The sequence below is a fragment of the Phodopus roborovskii genome, unplaced genomic scaffold (genome assembly GCF_943737965.1).
Source record: "Phodopus roborovskii unplaced genomic scaffold, PHOROB, whole genome shotgun sequence".
Taxonomy (NCBI): domain Eukaryota; kingdom Metazoa; phylum Chordata; class Mammalia; order Rodentia; family Cricetidae; genus Phodopus; species Phodopus roborovskii.
The window spans coordinates 27,527,676-27,549,752 of record NW_026126540.1 but is presented as its reverse complement, the minus strand read 5'-3'; the positions used below and the strand labels follow the sequence as shown (position 1 = coordinate 27,549,752).

The 22,077-nt window shown below is 49.7% G+C and overlaps 2 protein-coding genes and 1 non-coding gene across 3 annotated transcripts; all 3 read right to left on the bottom strand.

The window, feature by feature from the left end:
- Positions 1-1,551: 1,551 nt before the first annotated feature.
- Positions 1,552-9,689, bottom strand: Sv2a (synaptic vesicle glycoprotein 2A). The gene is made up of 12 exons (XM_051198814.1): positions 8,953-9,689; positions 7,523-7,703; positions 6,883-7,034; positions 6,642-6,775; positions 5,975-6,064; positions 5,659-5,769; positions 5,400-5,488; positions 5,050-5,214; positions 4,734-4,867; positions 3,188-3,394; positions 2,546-2,705; positions 1,552-2,220 (listed from the first exon to the last, which is right to left on the bottom strand). Exons 1-12 carry the CDS (start codon positions 9,569-9,571, stop codon positions 2,037-2,039), a joined length of 2,226 nt encoding a protein of 741 aa, XP_051054771.1. The 5' UTR covers positions 9,572-9,689; the 3' UTR covers positions 1,552-2,036.
- A 7,474-nt stretch (positions 9,690-17,163) lies between these two features.
- On the bottom strand, positions 17,164-21,800 carry Sf3b4 (splicing factor 3b subunit 4). Its single transcript, XM_051198817.1, has 6 exons — positions 21,669-21,800; positions 21,124-21,252; positions 20,301-20,843; positions 19,843-20,049; positions 17,840-18,013; positions 17,164-17,585 (listed from the first exon to the last, which is right to left on the bottom strand). Exons 1-6 carry the CDS (start codon positions 21,700-21,702, stop codon positions 17,398-17,400), a joined length of 1,275 nt encoding a protein of 424 aa, XP_051054774.1. The 5' UTR covers positions 21,703-21,800; the 3' UTR covers positions 17,164-17,397.
- LOC127233165 (small nucleolar RNA SNORA19) lies at positions 18,191-18,316 on the bottom strand. The gene has a single exon (XR_007835466.1). It is a non-coding gene; the product is annotated as a small nucleolar RNA SNORA19 (small nucleolar RNA).
- Positions 21,801-22,077: the final 277 nt, after the last annotated feature.

Genomic DNA, 22,077 nt, shown 5'->3' with positions numbered 1-22,077 from the left:
AACACATTTACGTTGCTTTTTGCAAGGGTAACAATGGACCCAGAGAGCCAACTTTCCAGCCCCCATAAATAAATGGTTGTTTGGGGGGGTATTTTGTTGTTTTTTTTTTTTTTTTTTTTTTTTTTTTTTGTCTAGAGATAGGATTTTTCTGTATTGCTTTGGAGCCTGTCCTGGAACTCGCTCTGTTGGCCAGGCTGGCCTCAAACTCACAGAGATCTGCCTACCTCTGCCTCGAGAATGCTGGGATTGAAGGTGTATGCCACCAACACCTGGCAAATAAATGTTTTTTTTAAACACACAAAAGGTAGATTTGAGGTAGCTCATTCCACAAACCAAGAATAATAATAGAGGGTTTGCTTATTTTGGTTTTGGAGAAGGAATTGTTTCTCCAACACCATTTTATCTTCCTCAGACTGTCAGGGCGGAGTTAAATGTGAGTGAAGACGCCAAGAAGCTGATAGAGCCACTTCGAATTTTAAGGTTTTGTACCCTTTATTTTTCTGCAGTAATTTTCATTTCATTTTTCACATCAATGAATCAGGTTTAGGGTTCCTCAGGAGACAAGGAAGTGGCTGTGTCTCCCCTAGGGGTGTAAGGGAGAGAGAGGGCTACGTCCAGCAAGGGAGTGGTGAGAAGGGGCACACACTCTACACTGGGCACTGGAGGAAGAAGGTGGTCCTTTGAGGACAGCCTCCACCTGGTTCAGTTACAAAATCAGGGACCGGCCTCAGGGTGGAGGGCACCGGACGGAGCAGGAGGAGGGTGAGTCTGGATTTTCTTTTTTGTGGTTATTTTAACTTCCTTTTAACTTTTTTTTTTTTTTTAACATTTACAAACAGCTAAAAACTACAACACATCACAGCTACAGAGGGAGTGAGTAGAAAGTACCAAAGAAAAGCAGTCACACACAGTAGGGTAGGAGGGGGCAGTTGTACCTACAGAGGCTGACCTAGAGGAGGGTGCGATGGGGAAACTGAGGCTTCTGGTCCCTGCATTAAGGACCTCACTCTCTGAGAAGGGGTGAGGGGAGGGCCCCTGCTTCCTGCCCCTGCCCCAACTCCTTGTGCTTTGGATCTGCTGGTTTGACCTTAAGCCTGGTTATTTTCCCTTTCTTTCCCCTGGTCCCCTGCCTGTGAGGACAGGTCAGGTGGGAGGGCTGTGGCTAGTGGGTGGAACCTCTCTAGAGGAGGAAGGAGAGTGAGGCCTTGTCAGGTGCCCTCAGGACTCCCTAGATTGCAGGATTCTCATCCCAGCCTGGCTAGTGCTTCTCCCTCCCGCTCCAACACGGAAGATTCTGGGAGGTAATACAGAAAAACAGTGTTGTGTGTGTGTTCGCTGAAACTACTACCCTTGGCTTATATTTGAACAGTACAGTGGTACCCCTACCCCACGGCATACATGCACGCACGCGCACACACACACACACACACACACACACACACACACACACACTCCTGCTAAGCTGCCTCAGAACTTATATAAATAAGAATCAGAAAACTAATTCCACAAAATCCAGGCTTCACATTTGTAGCCTGCATTGAGGTCAAGATGGAGGCCAGAGGGCTGAGGTTTATTGCTACTCCCCAGCATCCTTGGGAGGTTAGAGGACACCCAAGGCCCTTTCCACTCAGTAAGTTCTTTTGGTCCAAGCCTCAGCCCCCAATATAACTCCATACCTGTGGTTCATCAGGGCCTAGGCAGAGGGAATGAAGGGAAGGCAGAAGTTCTGGAACCCTGGAGCAGGGAAACAAGGGCCCCCAATAACACTGGGGGAGAGAAGGATGCATCTCAACCTTCCCCTGTGCAAAGTTGAGGGTGGCAGCAGGTAGGGAGTGCCTCGTCCCACAAGTGGGATGAAGAGACCATCCCTATAGTCCCTGCCCATCGGGGTCACACACATGCATACAGGCACACACAACTAAGACACCAAACACAGGGGAGTGAGAGCCAGGACGGCAGGGCAGGGAAGGGATCAAAGGAATTATTGGTCTCACAGTGTGCCTGCCACCCATCCCTAAAGCCCCGAGACCCCCTCCTCACTGCAGCACCTGCCCCCGGGTCTCAGGCAGCTTCAGGGCCAGAGAGCTACCGAGGGCAAGGGCAGCTGAGGCAAAGAGGATGGGAGCAGCCTTGGTGATGCCCACAAAGGATGTGAAGATGCTGATTCCCAGCACTGCCGCCAGCTTACACAGGGCATTCAGGAAGCCAAAGGCCGTGGTCCTGCTCAGGAGGGGCCCGGCCGGGACACGTGGTGGTCAGGGCCCAGAAGAAGGGAGATGGATGGGTGGAAAAGTGAAGTAGGGAAAGATGGCAAGCAGTGCACAGGAGAGGGGAGGGGGGTGGAGAAATGAGGGGAGGAGGAGGGAATAGACGGGAGAGAAAGGAGACAGAAGCAAGAGGTTAGTAGTTAGGAGTGAACACAAAAGCTCAGCAGGGATGTGTGTCCTATCCCCAACACCATTACTCCCACGGGCCCTCCCTCCACTTCACCACACTTCTCCCCTGGCCTGGAGCTCCTAAACCTCCTCCTTCCCCACCACACTACCTCTTGTCCGAAGGGTAGAGCTCAACCGTCAGCACGTCCAGTGCGTTCCAGGATGCAATGCTGACCCCCCCAAAAAGGCAGAGCAGAGCGATCATGGCAGACTCGCTGTTCCCAAAAGACAGGAAGAAGCAGGAAACGCAGGACATGACACTGGAACCAGCTGGAACCAGAAAGGAGAGCAATGATACCCAGCCATGGCCCAGCCACCAGCTAGCTAGCTTTGCGACAACCTCCCGGGTAACTGTGTCCCAAGGTAGTCCTCAACCCCCGTGTTTGTTACTATCACAACAGTGACAGCCATTTATTCAACACCAATTCTGAGACAAGTAATTTGATGACTCAGATGTACCTATCATTTCCTATGTTGCAGGTGCAAGCTCCCAGGGAATAGCCTGCCCAAGGTAAGTGGTGGAGCAAATTTCCAACCTATAACCTGTGCCCTACTTGCCTTTAACCCCCTAGAGTAACTTCTATGCCATGCCCACCCCCATTTTGCAGCACCCCTAAACAAAACACGACAGGGAGAAACTCTCTGGCCAATCCCTTCCATGGCAAGAGGTGAGAAGTCTGTGTACTGACAGCCTGCCCCAGCCCTGGCTGCCTCCATACTGACCAGCCAGCACCCAGCCCTCACGCCCTTACCAAGCATTCTGAGCCTGCCGATCTTGTCCATGAGCAGGGCGGACACGATATTACCAGGAAGCACAGCCAATGTCCCCAAGAAGCTGACAAAGTACACCATGTAGGCACCTTCCCCAGTCCCTGTCACATCTAATGGGCAGCCTTCCTTATTGTGTAGAAACGTACTGTTCACCAGACGGCTGTTCACAAACTTGTACTCAAACAGATCTAGGAGGTCAAGACACAGAGCAGGCATTGAGACGGAATTATGGCTTAGGGATCTGCTGCACTTGAGGAAGTTAACAGTCAGGAGCTCTCAGCATCATCCCTGGCACTCATTGCAAAGCATCACATACGATCACCATGGGAACTAGCAATCTCTTCAGCAGACCTTTAGAAGCATGGCGTGTCTGAGGCTTTACTAGTCTTTGCTTCTTGATCATCCTTTTTGTCCACCCAAGCTGGCTATAAACAGGAGCCCTGCTGCTGACCTAGGAACTGCTTCTCAAGAAAACATTAAACATAAATTTTAAAGCCCTGCCCTCTCTCTTTTTCTATGCAAGGAAGGAAAAACTTGCACAGTGCTCCATTTTGAGGAGGGTGCTACCCCACAGAACTCAGCCTTTTAGCCAAGACTGTTGTTTAAAAGTAGATGCAGAGTTCTTTCTTACATATTTTTAAAAAGATTTATCTCAGGTGTGTGTGCGCAACATGAACTCTCAGAGGCCAGAAGACAATGTTAGAGCCTCTAGAACAAGAGTTACGGGCAGGCATGAGCTGCCTGATGTGGGTTCTGGGAACCAAACTTGGCTCTTCTACAAAAGAGTAAGTGCTCTTAACTGCTGAGCCATTTTCCTTAAAGATTTTTCCTTCTTTCTTTCTTTCTTTTTTTTTAAAAACAGGGTCTCATATAACCTAGCCTGGTCTCAAACTTGTTATTTAGTGAACTTGAACTCCTGATCCTCCTGCCGGCTCCAGCACACTCAGCTCAGGGTTTTTGTTTGTTTTGTTTGGTTTGGTTTTAGTTAGGGACTGAACCTAGAGAGCACGGTGAGCTGGGCCCCACCACTGGACAACACTCTCAGCCCTTGCAATGCCTTTCATTTTGAGACAGGATTTTACAAAGTTGCAAAGGCTGGCCTTAAACTCTCTCTGAAGCCCAGCAACTTTCAATCCTCCTGCCTCAGCCTTCTGAAAAGGTGGATTACAGGTCTGTGCTATTAGGCTGAGCTAAGAAGTAGATGGATGCCATGATTCCCAGCCTTTTCCTTATTAAATGTTCCTTTTTATTGTCTTCCTTTTCCCCAATAACGCAGTTTACGCTCTTCAAAATTACATTAACATTAACTCACTGAATTCTTACAATTACAGCTAAAGGTAAAGAAATGTGGCATTTTCTCGGATCAAAATGCCCAGTGTTCATTATATGTCCCCAATCACTGATAGTAGCCAGTAAGCAACCCCAAGGCTCCAGGGGACTCTCAGCTTGAGAACTGTAAGCTAGGGAATGAGGAAGCCTCTTCCCTTCATCAAGGTCCTGGCCGTTGACACCCACTGGCCACCTTACCAGTATTATAGAACACCGTGTTGATGAATGTGCAGTTACGGAAGAATGTGTTGCTGGATGTGACATCTTCGAAGTAACACTCCTCAAACAGCGAATCCTCAAAGGACACTGACTTCAGACGGAGCCCGATGAACCTGCAGGACCAGGATGACAAGACATGCCCCCTCAGCCTCACTCCTTCACTGACTTACCCCCCTAAAGTGGAGATCAACACACAGGCTTTGCCCCAAACCGCCTGGTCTTGGTCTCAGACTCATCAAAAGTGACAGGAAGTAGAAGGAACAGGGAAGAGTGGTGTGGAGAAGTCCCCACATACTTGTCATTGAAGTACTGCCCCCCTCGGTGGATCTGATTCTCCAGTGTGAAGTTAAATGTCACATGCTCTACGCGCTCCCCCGGAAACACTTTGGTTCTGGCGGCATAGTCCACAGCCTGGAGGTGGCGGATCATGTCAGGGAACCAGACAGTCAAGCCGTAGTAGCTGGAGGGTCAAAGTCAAAGGAGGCAGATAAGACACCAGAACCCCATCGAGGAAGGGGTGAGCAGTCCACCTGCGTGCATACCCTCAGCCTCGTCCCACACACACCCCTTCCAGGGACTGTGGTTTGGGGGACTTTCAGGTCTACGCTGATTGCTCTTTTCAGTCCACACACTTAGCCCTCTCACCTGAATGACATGGTGAACCATACGCCCATCATCATCAGAGTGATGCGTCGATATTCTGGACTGAAGCAGGAGAGGAAATTCCCCCAAACCTTCAAGGGACAGTGAGGATGAAAGGTGGCCACAGTAACTCCTACTCATAGACCTCCATCTGTTTGCTTTTCCCCCCTCTCCCAGTTCACCTTCACCATCAGACGGGCTCAAGCCCTCCCTCCTCTTCTCCCACTCCTTTTTCTTTCTCCGCCATTCGATCCCCCTTTACCTGACCCCCCAGGCTCAAAGCCCGGACTCCCCAGCGCTGGTACCAGGTCCCTGTGTCAGACTGGATCTCAATCAACTCATCCTCCTGATGAATTGTTTTAATGTGGGTTACCTGGGCACAAGAAAAGGGGCGGGCAATCACATGCTACTTCCCAACAACTCCAACCATCTCTTTCTCTCAGAAATAAAATGGGAGGCAGGGAATGACATGATGTCCTGGGGATATCATTGAACTACAGTGTGCTCTGGGGTTGAAAATGGGCATTCAGAAAGGGTCCAAGGGGGGCTGTAGGATTGAGTGGGCAGCTGCCGCTTACGGAGAAGACTCGCTCAGGGTGACCCTTGGCTCGCATGTTGGTGTCATGGACCTGCTTCAGCACCATCCAGGCTTCATCATGCTTCCCATTCTAGAACCACAAATGTAATTCCCGACATGCAATTCAGGGCTCTCAGATCCAATATGCAGACCCATCCCTTCAATCCAGCTTCTAGGATCCCAAGACACAAAAAGACTCCCAGCTCCCTGAAACCCGGATCTATGGGGATACACACCAGTCTGAGCTGGGGTACAGCAAGGCATGATCAGACTTGGGCAAGAGTTGGGGTGAGGGATTTGCAAGGGATCAGATGTCAGCACAGACCCAGTAAAATAGAAAGGAAAAGCTTAAGATGAGGGAAATGATGCTCGAGTCTATGGTCAGAGAAGGTGCCACATCTTAATCTGCTAGAGCCAGGTGTGGTTGGAAGGGAGATGTACAGGGTGGATCCCAACTTGAGCCTGCAGAATTTAAGCCACCCATAGCTGAGCAGGTTCTTGCTCTCTCCAAACCCCTCCGGAGACACATTTGAAGACAAAAGAAGCAAGATAAATTGCCCAGAGTCACGGGCACGTGCATGAGGAAGAAGTCATAAGAGTTCACCAACCCCACAGCCAGCATTTGTATTCCCTCCCCAACCTGCCGCAGAAGCAATCAATCCATTCACCTCTAGGAAGAAGCGGGGACTCTCTGGCTGCGTAGTCAGAGCCCCGATGGCAAACACAGAGGGAAAGGCACAGACGAGGACAAAGACCCTCCAGCTGTGGAACTGGTAAGCTGAGCCCATCTGGAAACTCCACCCTGGCAGACAGTCACAGAATCAGCAGAGAAGCCAGAAGCCGAGGGCTCCCATCACAGGGAGCACAGCAGAGCTGGGAGGACGGAGAGTCTGGGAGACTACTGCTTACCATAGTGGGGAATGATGGCCCAGGCCATTGCGGCTGCATACACTCCACCAATCATCCAGAACATACAGAGCCAGCTCAGGTGCTCCCCACGTTTCTCCTGAGCCAGAAACTCCGAAAAATAGGAGAAGACAATGGGGATGGAACCACCAATCCTGTACGTTTCAAAAATTAACATTAGAGAACAGTCATCGTTCCAGTCCCTACCCCCATACTCTGGATCCTCACTCCCTCCTCTCCATCTCATATTTTATGTCTTACAAGCTCTACTTGCCACCAGCCACCAAGTCACCATTCTTGGGATGGCAGGAAACAGGCAAGCTGGTCTCAGGACAAGCATAGAACAAGCATCAAACCTTGTTTGGGGGCAAGGCTGAGGCCCACTGGACCTCTGTGTAGACAGCCTCAGAAACAGAGTTAGAGACAAGTTGGAGGACGCAGGGATAGACCAGGCACAGTATTCTGCATGCTGCCTGGCAGGCCCTGGACAGGCAACGGACGGACGTAGCTGGCCTGAAGATGGGGGTGGGGAGTGGGACGGGGCTCATTCACTCGATTCACATATACTTAAGGTGTATGCCCGGCACTGTACCAAGTGTATATGACAACAGTGTCTTTAAGGGTTTAGGATGTGGACACTCACCCAACCCCAGAAAGGAGGCGGCAGAAGAGGAACGTGCCATAACCCTGGACGAAAGATGAGAAGAAGGCGAAGACACTATTGACTGAGAGCGAGATGAGCAGACACTGTCTCCGACCCAGCCGATCAGCCAGGCCTCCCCAGAGGAAGGCTCCCACCATCATGCCCAGGTACACAATGAGGCCTGTGGAAAGGAGGAAACCGGAAGGACATGAGCAGACAGGCCTCACTTCTCCCATCAGCTGAGCAGTGTAGGGGCTGAAACTCCTCTAGCAGAATGACTGAAGAGCTACAGGCGAAGTCTACTCAGAGATAAGGGAGAGTGGGAGACGATGATGTGTGAACAAAGATGGATAGACAGTCATCACTGCAGACCAGGGGTTCAAAGGCAAATGTTTGAGAAAGGCCCTCCCTCACTTTCCTCCCCTTCCTCCCCTCCCCTCTCCCCAGTCCCCTTCTTCCTCTCCTCTTCTCTCCCTCCAAAGGCACACTGAAGACCTGCCTAGGTTCCTACGTGCACCTGCAGCCACCCTACATCCCAGTTGGATTTGTTTGGTGGTTTTTATTGTTACTGTTGTGTTTTAGATGGTGTCTCACCATGTAGACCTGGCTGCCTTGGAACTCTGTGTAGACTAGATGGGCCTCAAACATACAGATGCACCAGCTCCTGCCTCCTGAGTGCTGGGACAGCTCACCTGGCCTCCTCTCCCCTCCATCGAAGTCCTGATGCCCTCAAAGGAGACCTCCTGTTCCTTGGAAAGGTGGCTCCAACACAAAGTTTTTCCTCTATCCTTCTAGACCCAATACTTCCTACCTCCTAAAATTCCTCTGTGTGTCTCTTTCCTATAACCGTAATTGGAATTGATTTTTTTTAAATCATTTCCAAATTTTGCATTTTATCAATGCCCAAACCAAGCCCAAGACAGAGACCTGTCCATGGCAAAGCCAGCCCTCTATAATTGCTCAGTGAGCCTGTGGGATTCCTCCTTCTAGATCCCTGTCAGGAAAAACCATCAAAGACATTCCTGGTCCCTAGCTACTCCCATGCCTGAGATGTCCCTACCCACACCACTCCAAACAGACCCTTCCAATGTATGCCAAAGCATTTCAAAGTTGTTGTTGTTGTTGTTGCTCTGCAGCAGGGAAAGGCAACTCAGCACCAGGATAGAAGGCTTTGCAAATGCACTGGCAGCCCAACCCACCATGGCCATATCTGGCAGTTAGGCAAACTGCCACCCACTCAGACACTAGTGAAAGCCCCAATCCAGCTACACTCCCTCTCTTTCACACACAATTTCATTTACTCAACCTCCAGAAGAGGGTGTCTATGGGGGGATGGTGTGCGTAGGATCAGTACCCTCTGTGTACATCTTGCACAACTATTGGGGAGGAGCAGGCAGCTCCCAGCAGCAGAGCGTTCACAGGGTTCTTACCTAGCATGCCTTTGTTGGAGTCAGACAGGCACATATCTTTCTCAGCACTGGGCAGCACAAAGCCCACCACAAAGATCTCTACACCATCTGCCATCAGCGCCAGACCCAGCACGAAGTAGAGTGTCCACTGGAAGCGGCCATGGCCACACTCCCGGAGGATGGTTTCATACTGCTGAGCCAATTCTTCCCGATCTTTCCGCCGCTGTGCCTCCCCCCGACCCCCAGGAGGACCCTCCCCATCACTCAAGCCCCCTCTCACTCCAGCCAGGGGTGCCCCGTCTGCCATCCGTTCGCCTTTGCCCCCAGATTCTGCCCGGGGAATGCCCTGATATTCCCCCTCGTAGATCTCATCGTCTTCATCGTGGCCCTCGGTAGCATCACTAGAGGCACCACCCTCCTCCTCATCCTGTGCCCCTTCTCCGCGGTAATAGCCATCAGCAGGGGCAGGGTAGTCATCATCATCTTCTTCCTCGAATCGGGAGTAAGACCTTCGCGAATACTCATCCTGGACCCTGTCCAAGCCTTTCACCACCTTCTTGGCCGCGTGCTTCTTGACCTCCTTGGCAATGTCTTTGGCCCCACGGATGAACGCTGCCCGGTCTCGGAAGCTTTCTTCCATGATGGGGCTTGGGCGCACCTCACTTAATCTAACTCCCTCGATGCTTCTTTTTCAGCCTTTTGCTCAACGACTTGTGGGGTCAAAAAGACCCTCTCCCCAGATGAAATGTGTTCCGGTATCTCTGGGCTCAGAATACGAGGTACCAGGGCCTGGCCAGTGAGGTCCCAAGGGGAAGGGAAGGGAAGAGCTTTGTTCTGTACCCAGTTCAGTAGGGGGAGTGGAGGAGGGGGAAGGGAAGCAGGGGGACAGGATGGGAAGGGGGAGCCAGGTTGGAGAGGCTAAAGTGAGGAGCCAAGATATTTCAGGGAGGGCTGCCTACTTCTCTTCTAGGAGCCACTGGGGACCTAAAAAAGAAAGAAAGAAAGAAAGAAAAAGGAAGTTCACTAGGCTAGTGAAGGAGGGCCAATATGGAACGGCTCTCAACCCAGCCACAGGCCTAGACTATGTACCTCCACCTCAGGCCACCAGTCATTAAAGAGAGGTGACTATACGGGCCAACTGTGGGCCACTGAACATACAAGTTCCCTCACTTTGCCCTTGGAGAGTAGATCTAGGATTTGCTCCAAAATCTGCCATCTATCACCCCTTCCCTAACCACTGCCCATATCCAGTTCTAACCCAAGGCAAAGAAACCCCAGGAGAAACAAGCACCCATGCTCTAGTCTAGTCCCTGAAGGGTTCTCATTGAGACAGCCTGAGTGTGATGTGTGGAAAGACAAGCCCTCTGACCAGGTTCCCTCTCTCTCTCCACTGATGGAGCTGAAGGTGAGGTGTCCACGGTTGCTCCCTGGAGGTCTCCTGAAGAGAGATTTCTTCCCACTTAGCCCAGTTAGGTAAAGCTCAGCCTCCAGAGTCAGACAGACTTGGGTCTGGAGCTCTACATGAGTATGACACATTACTGAATATCCAAGCCTTGGTTCCCTCTTACTGAAAGGGGAACGTAGAGTTTAGTGAGACAGTACATAGATACTAACCAGGGGACCTGGTACCAAAAAAAAAAAAAAAAAGAAGTTAGTGTCACGGGGCAAGGACCACAGTGATTTACCCTATAGTCCCTCCCAAAGATCCCTCAGCATGTTCTTCAGGGTGAACAGCAAGAAAGGGACATTATCAAGGAGAATGCTGGTTGGATGCAAAGCACGTGACATTTGGAGTCCCCATCCCCTACTTGCTAACTGCAGATAGGCAGGTTGCCCCAGTTTGCCTGAGCCTCAGTGTCCTTATACTTAACTTGGGAAAATCCATTTCTCAGAGTTGTGAAACTTAACCTCACACCAATAGTCTATGGATATTAGTTTGCTTCCTTCCCTGTTGAAAAGGTGAGGATGAAGCAGGGGCAGTCAGCAGAAGTCCATATTTTGTCGTTGATGCCCAGGATCCTCCCAAGAACCCTGTGTTTTAAACTAATTCCAACATCTGGACCCCAAAAGGCAGGATATAAATGTCAAGAAGAAGATCATAGCCAAGAAGAGACAGTAGCTGCTATCCCCTTCCTTCATAATGTCATATATAGGCCCCTTTCACCTGTGGGGTGGAAGCAGAAATGACTGGTTGAGGTCACATTTCTAACGATTGTCTAAGGTTTACATTTGTGCCTCATTCCTCCAGGGTCTCCCTCCTAATCCCCTTAATCCCTCTGCTTCTTCATGAGTCAATGAAAAAGAGTTCACAAATACCGCATTGGCATTGCAGTAGGCAGCTGGTGAAGAATGAAGGGGGCCCAGGACTTCCCCCTTAAAAAAAAAAAAAAGACATCCCACAAAGGGAGGTATAAGATAACCTCCTTCATGGCAACAGAGGACACGGGCCTAGATTCTGAGCAAGATCATTCCCCTAAAATAATCCACTGTTCCAGCCAGAGCCTTGACTAATGTCACACACACACACACACACACACACACACACACACACACGCACAGGCACACTCACGCACACAGACACACATAGGCATACGCACGCATGCTAGTGGGAAAGAATAAATAATGCTATGTCATTCAGAAATAAAGCACACACAAGGACAGATGTGAGCAGTTGTTGTCCAATAGTGACCCCTATGTCACCTTTCCTTCATGGTTCAGGGACCAACCATTCTCAATGCAAGGCAATTTTTATTCCTTGCCTTTCTTTCCAGCCATCACCTCCCCTCAAACCCTGAAGGAAGCATTTGGAGCCTCCAGGAGCTGTTCCCTATGCCTGTTGACATTGTTTATCCCTCATAGGTGACTATGGGGTTAGGAAAGGCTCCTGCAGCCACAACAGTCCATGGAGTCTCAACAGCCAGCTCCCCCAGGGCCAACAAGCCCAGCAGAAAGAGGAAGACAAATTCTTTGAGCTGGTGAGGAAGTGGTGCTATATTTAGCCTGCAAAGCAGCACAGAGTGGCTGAGCCTGAGGAAGGAGACAGCACAGGGAGAGGTGGAGATAGAGGAGACCAGACTGGGATTTACCAAGTCCTTTAAGGCTGACTGGCTTCACCTGACCGGAAGAAGCGTGTCCAGATTTTCTGCAGAAGGTGGAAAGGGCGTATGGAAAGGACCTCATAAACAAACCTTCCTTCAGGACATCTGCTCAGGTCCAGACCAGGCCCCTAATCAAAGCCCTTGATTTGGGGGCCACCCAGGTTTTCAGCCCATCCTATCCCAGGTCATTAAGAAGTGACAAGGTCATTAAGAAGCAGTCATTTATCAAAATGCTCTCATGGAAAAGGACAAGAGACAGAGAAGGTAGGGTGTAGGGGATTCCAGAGCACTGCTCCTACATCACAGCTCAGTAACTGTCCCTCCTACCCCTCCACAGGACCAACAAGGTTGAGCCTCACCCCTACAATCTACCCCTGGGCTGGGAAGATGGGAGCATCCAGTTTTGTCAGTGAGACTGCACACGGAGGATTGCTCATGGAGAGGAGAGGCCAGGCCGCAGATGCAGAGAGAACACTCCCCACACAGACGGCCTCTACCAGGATTGCGATTGCAAGGACCCCCACCCTCCCCTGGCCTCAGCTCAGGTAGAAAGCATGAGGCCTAGGACTGACTACACTGCTGCTCCCACCCGGGTCCTGCTGCTGCACAGGTGCCCACCATCGTTCTGCACCCTGCCCCTGACCCCCTCAGTAACTGCCCCCAGCCCCACCACCTGGTTGCTTCCCATCTCCAATGTTTCCTTCCTTCCATCCTTCACCAACCCTACTCCTCTCCCCTAACCCACCCCAGACCCCAGTCCAGGCAAGAGAGGCAGTACTCATTCTCTGGCCCCAGTCAAGGTCATATTTATCATGGGATGCCGTGGGGGGGGGGCAACGGGGACAACACGACAACATACATCAAGGTGAGGAGGGGACTAGAGTTTGAGGGAACCTCAGCTTATCCAAAGACCCCCCCTCGTCAGGTTTATCTCCAAAAAGTGTAATGAGGACTTAGACTAAGGTAGAAAAAAAATCCTCATTCATTCATATATATATATATATATATATGTGTGTGTGTGTATGTATATATATGTACATATATATGTATGCATGTATCTGTGTGTGTGTTTACATAGACATATATGTGTATATGCCCATATATGTTTATTTATTCAAGTATATTCTCAAAGCAACGGAAAAAATCGCCCATTCCACAAACCGATATCACCACCACCACCACCCTCACCCCTACAGCAGGGACAGTTACCCTCCTTGTAAGCAAAGCATCAGAGATAAAATGGCTGCAAGGCTAGGCAAGGATGCTTCTGCCTTGGGCGGGGTGGAGGTGAGGGAAGAGGGGTCTCACCTGAGCTGGGTTCCCCGGGTCAGGGAGTCCCCGGGTGAGGGAGGGGGTCCAGCCGCGGGGCTGAGGCGGCAGCAGCGACTGCTCCTGTATCAGGGGAAGCGGCACTGCAGACCTGCCCCCCCGCACGCGCTCGGCCCCGCCTCCGACCCCCCCTCCCCCCGCGCCAGTGAGCACCGGGAGAGACCATTGTTGGGGGGGGGGAGGGCAAACGAAAAGATGATGGGTAGGGGATGCAGGAAAAAAAAGATGACGAAGGGACTGGAGGGGATTGTCAGAATGACAGCTGGAAATGACAGTCTTTCCCAGCCCCTTCCTCCTAGCAAAAGATGACAGAAAGGAAAGGAAGACACTAATAGTGGTTAGGGGAGCAAGTGGGGAAACAGAAAGGGGGTGATGAATGAAGCAGCCTCTTCTTTAGCACCCGGTCGGGATGACCGAACCCAGGAGTCCCAGCCCCAGCTGCTCTTGCTGTCTTGCTCACTCCCCTTCTACACTCTGCTCCCTGGAATGAAGAACAATCCTCTCAAGCCCACAGCACAGAGCCCAGGTTCACCTAAGTGAAAGCAGAGATAACAACGTGCTTTTTCAGAACACAACTGCCAGAGTGGGTGACTCCCGGGTCCCTACCATCTGTCTCCATCAAAACCAGTCATACTGTTTACCTACAAGGCCGACCTCCTCCCCTTCTTTTCCATTCGGTGGGTGGTAATGGAAGCTGGTGCTTGAGAAGGGATTTGTTTGTTTGCAAGTCTGACCAGCTGGACATTTCCATCCACTCCAGTGACTCAAAAAAAAAAAACATCAATCACCCCACACCCCTCTTCCAGAGGAAGTGAAATGGCTTGGGTTCCCATGTCCTTGTCAGATAATCTGGACAGATCCAAGAGCTAACACTTGGTGATCATCTTTGCTCCAGAACTCAGAGGTGGTTTGAGGATGTACACCCTGAACCAGTCTACTCCAGGTGAATTGTCTGGACAAAGCACTGACCAAGGTCCAGTTCAGATTTCCAGGTCTGATACACTGTTGACTTTTAGCCAAATCCCCTGGAGCTGTGAACCTCAGGTTTGTCTAGAAAATGGAGTGTTTTGGACTAGGTGCTACATAGTCTTTTTTAGATGTAATACTGCATGAGTCTGCTTGGTTAAATGTAGATTCAAAATGTTGAGATATATTAAATACCAAAGGCTGGAAGCCTGTGTGTTAAGTGAGTTCCCAGATGTGGTTTGACATGTTATATTTTCTATGATAGGAATGCCGACCTAAGTTTTGTAGGACCCAATGCTGGACTTTGGAAATGTTTGGGTCAATAAAATTCACAATTTACTGAAAGTCATAATACATACTAGTTTACCCCCTCCCAAAAAAACCCTCTTACCTAGACTCAAAATATTTGTCCAGTACATTCTACCCCTAAAGCCAAACCATGATGTGCCAATATACAGTTGCATAGTAACATTACTGAACAAGAGGATTTGTATCTTTAATGGCATCTGGCCATCCTCAGTAGGGTGCCAATGAATCCAAAACTCACCTGGCAACAGTTCTTGCCCCACCTCTGGGGAAGCCTTGCCAATGTTCTAGAAGTACTCTAAATCTGCTGGCTGAAGTACTCTTTCCAGGATGGTACAAGGAACAACTCTGCCCACATGGGCCTCAGGAACCCTCCCTTTACTAGGCTTTCATTGATGAAACTTAAGGTCAATACTCTTTTAATTTAAATACATTATTTCCCATCTTAGGTCGTAGCCAAACCTTGCCGACAGGAAGTAGCATACTCTGCACTGACACATTAGCTTCCCAGAAGAAATAGTATACAAAGGTGGTAGAACAAGCCCACAGTCCCAGCTAGTCAGGAAGCTGAGGCAAGAGGATCACAAGTCCCACACCTGCCTGGGCTACAGTATGAGTTAAAGGCCACCTTAGTGAGACCCTGTATCAAAATAAAAAGGCAAAAAGGGCCAGGCGTAGAACTTAGGGGGCGATTCTATTCCCAGTACTACAGAGCAAATGAAGAAGGGAAACCAAGCTTCTTTTTAAATCTGAAGGAAGACTTAAATCATGTACTTCCCCAGTTCCCTGGATTCGTTAACGGTTCGGTCCTGGGCCCTTCCAGCTTTACTCCCCTTGTTCATATCAGGCAACCCCACAACTTTGTTACTTTATCTATGTAGGTGATTCCCACATTTACATCTCCAATCCAGATCTGTCTCCACCTGCCTAGTCAACATTACCACCTTGATATCTGATAAACATATTAACTAGGGCAGCTGGAATTCCTGAGCCAAAAGGCCACAGCTGAATAATCGTCCTCTCTTTTACCTCAATGTTGTTTTGACAGGTTCCATGGTCACCAAGTGAAAAGATCTAAACAGCACTAATACTTCCAGGAGACCCACCCCCACCCCTGACCTCAGCCAGCTTTGGTACCACACAGCTTTGGTACAGTATCTGCCCCCTGCATAGCAACTCTACCTTTCAAGATCAAATTCAGCCAGGAGCTGTGGAGCCCTCAGGCCAGCATTCTGCTGTCAGAGGCAGGAAGATAAGGCAGTTTGAGGCCAGCCTGGGTTAGGGGTGGCATAGACCACCTTTTTTGAGACAGGGTTTCCCTGTGTAACCCTGGCTGTCCTAGAACTTACTATGTAGACCAGGCTGGCTTTGAACTCAGATATCCACCTGCCTGCCTCCTGAATGCTGGGATTAAAGGTGTGCACCACCATGTCTGGCTAGTAAGACCATCTTTCACCAGAAGACTACATTCAGACACAACTATTTTTCTAAGAAAGTCTTCATGAGCTTCCAGACCATGGTAGGTAGGTAGGTATCTTTTATCCCACTCCCCAAATGTTTCAGGAACTGTGTCTTATCTCAAACCTGACAGCAATACTCACTGACCTTGGGTCTTCACCTCTAGAAGGCAGTGTTTGTAGGAACTAAGAAAATGTTATACAAGTGGAAAAAATGTGAATTACTCATTTTATCTTACATTATTTAAGATATTTACATGGCTCCAAATGAAAAGCATGTTAAGAGTACACTCAATAAGTGAAGCTTTAGCTGAACATACACACCTGTAATCCCAGTAGACACGATGGCCTCTGTGGGTTGGTGGCCAGCCTGGTCTACACAGTGAGTTTCAGGACAACCCCAGGGTTACAAAGACCATCTCAAAAAACAGAACAAAACCTTCCCTCCATATTCCCTACTTCCCCAGTGATAATTTCTATTGGTTGGTTGATCTATTTTTTAAATATAAGCAAACACACACTTGTGTGCTTGCTACTCCTTGGATAGGTAACAGTACATCACATATATGGGCACATACTTTGTAAATACACAAATAGAAATTACATGTAATTCCATTTATTATTACCTACACATCTCACAAGAACATCTTTCCCCCTCTGGTGTCAAGGGCAGAACCCAGGACCTGACAACTTACAAGGGTGTACTCCACCACTGACCTATTCTCCATGTTCCCCCTTATTTCAAAGCTGCATAGTGCTCTAGTGTGTGGATTTACCAGTTCATACTACCAACCCCTTACTGACACTTTCCAACTGAACTCCAGTTAGCACTACAATGGATATTTATGTGCATGCTACTTTTTGCTAACATATCACCAGATATTTTATTTCTCATTAATGTCCCCATTATAAACCACAAGGTAAGGTCTACTCCAGGAAGTGACTGCTCTAGTGCAGATGTCTGCTGGTGAAGCCACTGTAGCCGCATGTTCAGAAAAAAACCCTACCATGTAAACACCCTCCCTCTTGAATACCACAATACCCTGACTTCTATTAAAAGTTACTTCACCAAAGAGTAAGCAAGAAGTACAATTTTATTTTCTTTATAATTGTTTGGTAAAACAATTAGTACCAAACCAACATTTTAAAACAAAAATGAAGAAAAACCCCTGTGGAAAAAATGACATTGAAATGGGGACAGAGTTGCAGAGAGGGGTCAGTACATTAGCCACGACAAGCTATAGCAACTCTGATTGGTCCAAGAAATGAAGATACTGAGAGGATATAAGAGGGAGACAAAGGATGGCAATTTACTGAGGAAGTGGGCCCCGAAGTGGACCACGAGGTGGAACTGGGGGCCGTGGAGTGGGTCTGGGTGGAGGCAGGGGCCCCCGCTGGTAACCATAGGGAGGGGGTCTCGGAGGACCAGTGTATCCATGAGGGGGCATCAATGGAGGAGGCCCGCGCATACCATGTGGAGGCATTGGACCTGGATGACCTGCAGGAAGAAAAAGAAAAGTTAATAAAAGGGAAAGTAAGAAGCAGTTGATGCTGAGATCAGTAGGGGAACAGAAGAAAGGTGAGAAGTCCAAGACAGGGCATGGGAGAGGGCCATGACAAATGTGCTGTAACGACACATGCAGAACCAGCAGCTTGGTGACAGGAGCAGGAACCGAGGCTACCGGAGGTGTGAGTTCCTATCTCTCCCACACATAAATATATGGAAGGACGAGAAGGGGCTGTACCACTCACCCATGGGAGATCCAAAAGGAGGCCCTCGGGGGGGCATGCCCATTGGAGGAGGTCCAGGGTGAGGCATTCCAGGAGGTGGCCGGGGTGGTGGCTGCCCTCCAGAGCCTGGGGGCCCAGCATGCGGATGTCCTAGGCCATGGGGGCCATGATGGGCCAGCTGCATCTGAGACATCCCTATAAAAAGAAAACAAACACAAAGAGAAAGGAGACAGACGGAACACAGGGCAAAGAGAACAGAAGATGACAAGAGTGACAGAAAGAAGATTAAGACAGGGTTGACATGTACCCTTTCAACAGTAAAATCCCATCAACTCTGCATGCTCTTCATTTTCCTATGGTTTTTTTTAATCAATTTGTCTGAAGGTGACTGACAGCAGTGGCTAACATGCCATGCTGCTAATTGACCTCCAAGTTTATTTAGCACATCAGAAATACCTTTTTTCTTGAGGCGAAGAAAAAAGACAATGAAATGTGCACTCACTTTTCTTCTTTGATTTAAGCACAGAGATGCTGACAACAAAGCATACAATAAGCAGTGTTTTTGCTCTACAAGGGTGAGAAAGGTGGCAGACATATTCTAAAAGGCCAACAAGGGCTCCTAGCAGGCTGGTGCACACCTTTAATCCCACCAATCAGGAGGCAGAGACAGGCGGATCTCCGTGAGTTCAAGGCATGCCTGCTCCAAAAGCTGTTAGGCATAGAAACCCTGTGTGTGTGTGTGGGGGGGGGGGGGGCGGGATTCCTGAGGAGGCCCCAGGGCTGGCAGCTCACATCTGCATTTCCCAGCACATTGAAGGCTGAGGCAGAAGGATCAGGGGTAGTGGTAGAACAACTTTAGCTACCTAATGAAGTGAGGGCCACATGAGACTCTGCCTCAAACAATACAAAACAAATTATTAAAAAATAAAAGTTTAGCCTGCCACGGTACTGCACTTTTAATGCCAGAGTCAGGGCGGCAGAAACCACCACCACCAAAAAGGGCTCCTTAAGAGGACAAGAGAGTGGGTTGGGTATCAACGGTTCCAGGCAGAAGGTTTGACATGTGCAAATCACCAAACATGATAATACCAGTAACTAGGCCATCAGGAGAAACCCGAGTACCGAGTGCTATGGCAATTTCAGTAATTTTAAGGAACATCCTAGAAAAATTACTCAGTAAAAGCACATCAAAGAGAAAATTAGAGTCAAAGAGACAGAAGATTACCACAGTAAGTATATGTACAGTAGAGTAGGGTGCTGGCTTGTGGCAACCTGCAGAAACATGTGTCAGTTAAACTTGCAACTGGATGTCACAATATACAAACTCCCAGAGTTGTGAACTTAGCTGCTACAAATCAGGGCTATAGAAAGAGGGTGCTGGAAGGAGAACCCAAAGTGAACCGTGAGTTGGGCATCGGCCTTGTCTAGCCTGTCCAGAACCATGGACCAGAGACCCAGAAGGAATCAGTGTCTGCACATTTAACACAACAGATAAACACAGAAAGGAGAACCAAGCAAAACTACACAGACAGAAAAAGGGGCTGACCCAAGTTGTTAAGTTTGATAAGTCACACAGAGAAACCAGAAAAACACAAACATTTCAAACACTAATATATAGCTAATCACATAGACAGTAGTGGTTAAGTAGAAATGTCTGGGCAGTGGTGGCGCCACCTTTGATCCCAGCACTGGGGAGGCAGAGGCAGGCAGATCTCTGAGTTCAAGGCCTGCCTGGTCTACAGACCGAGTTCCAGGACAGGCTCCAAAGCTAGAGAAACCCTGTCTCGAAAACAAAACAAAAAAGAAGCAGAAATGTCGCCTAGACTTGGCAACTGGGAGGAGAGGCTGAGAGTAAAAGACAGTAAGGCTATTCTGCAGAAAAAGTTAAAAAAAAAAAAAAAAAAAAAAAAAGTAGTTTTCTGAAGGAAAGGGGGACTTTGGACTACTTCCCCCCCAAGACAAAGAGCAGCGGACTGACCGGCAGCGACAGAGCCACCCTCACAATCCCAGCAAAGAGCACGTACCTGGATGGGGCATCCCACCCGGTGGGAATGGGTGAGCATGTGAATGTCCATGACCAGGGTGCCCAGCTCCTGGAGTTCCTGCTGCTGGGGGGCCATGTCCTCCGGCCCCAGGCGGCATGGGTGGCGGGGGCATGGCTGGGGGTATCCCCGGAGGGAGGGCTCCAGGAGGGGGCACTGGAGGAGGGAAGGAGCCAGGAGGAGGCATGCCTATACAAGAAAAGAGTTCATCCAGTGAAGACTGTCTTACAGAGCTCTAGCTTCCTTCCAGTCTCCCAAAGAACCTAACAACTCCATCCCTCCCACCATCACTCCTCATTCCATTCTCACTGCCCGCTGATTGAGGGGCTTGCTCCTGCAGGGGTTGTTTTGGGTTTTTTTTTTTGTTTTGTTTTGTTTTTTGCCTTCTGACCCTCCCTCCCAAGGGCTCTCACTGTTGTAGTTTGAACTAAAGGCTTTACCTGGTGGAGGAAGCCCAGAACCCAGGGATGAAACCACAGGATTGGGGGCAGAGGGTGGAGGGGGTGCATCGGCAAACAGCTGGTGAGGGCGGTCAGCCTGGGATAGTGGGTTCTGGGCTGCCAGAAGTCGTTCAGCTGCTGACCCATGGCGCTCTCCTTTAGAGTCCTTCTTGAAGGCGTAAGACACAGTGATAGGGCGGTTACACAGGTACTGCCCGTTCATGGCCTCAATTGCTGCATCCGAAGCATCAAATGAGGCAAAATTAATGAAGGCATAACCCTTGGAGTTGCCTGTGTCAGGGTCCCGCATAATCTTGGGGGTTTGTAAGATGACCCCAAAGGCGCTGAAAGTATCATAAAGCAGTTTCTCATCGATTTCCGGGTCCAGGTTCCCAATGAAAATGTTGGCCCCTACATCCAGGTTTTTGTTGTGAGCTGATGCCTTGTTCACCCGTATTGGCTTCCCATAGAGTTTGATCATGTTCATAATTTTAATGGCATAGTCAGCATCTTCCTCACTCAAGAATTCAACAAAGCCATAGCCTGGGGAATTGAAGGAAAGACTACTCAGGTGAAGAGATTAAAAATGAAACATTAACTCACCAGCCTCCAAACAAAGCACAACATGGAAGAATCTCACTTCAGTTGAGAACGGTTCCAGTAACTTTAAACTAGAGCTCAGAGAATACTCCTGAAACAAACTTGTGACTGCAGCTTAAAGGAAAGAAGCCTTTAGGTTGCTCAGTCCAAAACGGCCGTGACTAGTGTTGAGACTCTTCGGGGGCCTTTAACCCTATGTTTAGTTACTTCTTGCCATACTCACCTTGGTGCTGGCCAGTGACTCTATCCTTTGGCATGTGGGTGTTGACCACTGGCCCTGCCTGGAGAAAGAGCTCCCATAGCAATGGCTCGCTTACTTTCTCATCTAGACCGCCCACGTACACCGTGGCATCTAAAGCAAGAAAGCAGAAGGTAAGGGCGAGGTCAGGAGCCAAAAGGAAAGCAAAAATAAAAATCGTTACCCAAAGCCCTGAGATCTCTGCCTGCCTATTCTAGAAGGTCCGCTCAAGTCTAATTAACGTCCTTGCTGACTCTGTATTTCCCGGTGGGGTTTTACTCATGTGTTTGGCAGTGGGAGTGCGGAAGGGCACTGGATCTGGAAGCATCACTCACCCCTCACAGGCCCCGGCCTGAACCCAGGCCCCGGCCTGACCCCAGGCCCCGGCCTGACCCCAGGCCCCGGGCCCAGCACCCACAGGTTGGCCTCACACCGGGGAAATCTGGTCTCCACCCTGGCGGTAACGCTTCTGGCACTCATCTGCCCTCCACCTCCCCTGGGCCCATCTTAGGCTCTTCTCTCCCAATTACCCTGATTCCGTTCGGAGATCGGTCCTGCAGCCATGGCGAAGAGGCTCCCGCCGTCTCTAAGGAGCAGCACCGCCCTCTGACCTCAGCTACTACTTCCACTTCCGGGCCAAGGCTCACATTGGGCGGGGCGGGCGGCAGGGGAGGGGCCGGAAGTGTCACGGCCATCTTAGGAGTCTGATGCGTGCCTGGAAAGACGGCCTGGAGCAACCCCAGCACCCGTGCTGCAACAGAAGCGCTCGGCCCCTCCTGGCGCAGTTCTCGACTGTCAGTCACACTGTCTGACACCCCGGTCCAAATTCAAGTGCTAAACTAAGCTTTGTGTGTTACGTGACGCAGAGAAGCGTGCTGGGGGAGGGGATGTCCTGTCGACCCCCGGGCTGGGCCGGGCCGGGCCAGGCTGGCTCCGGAA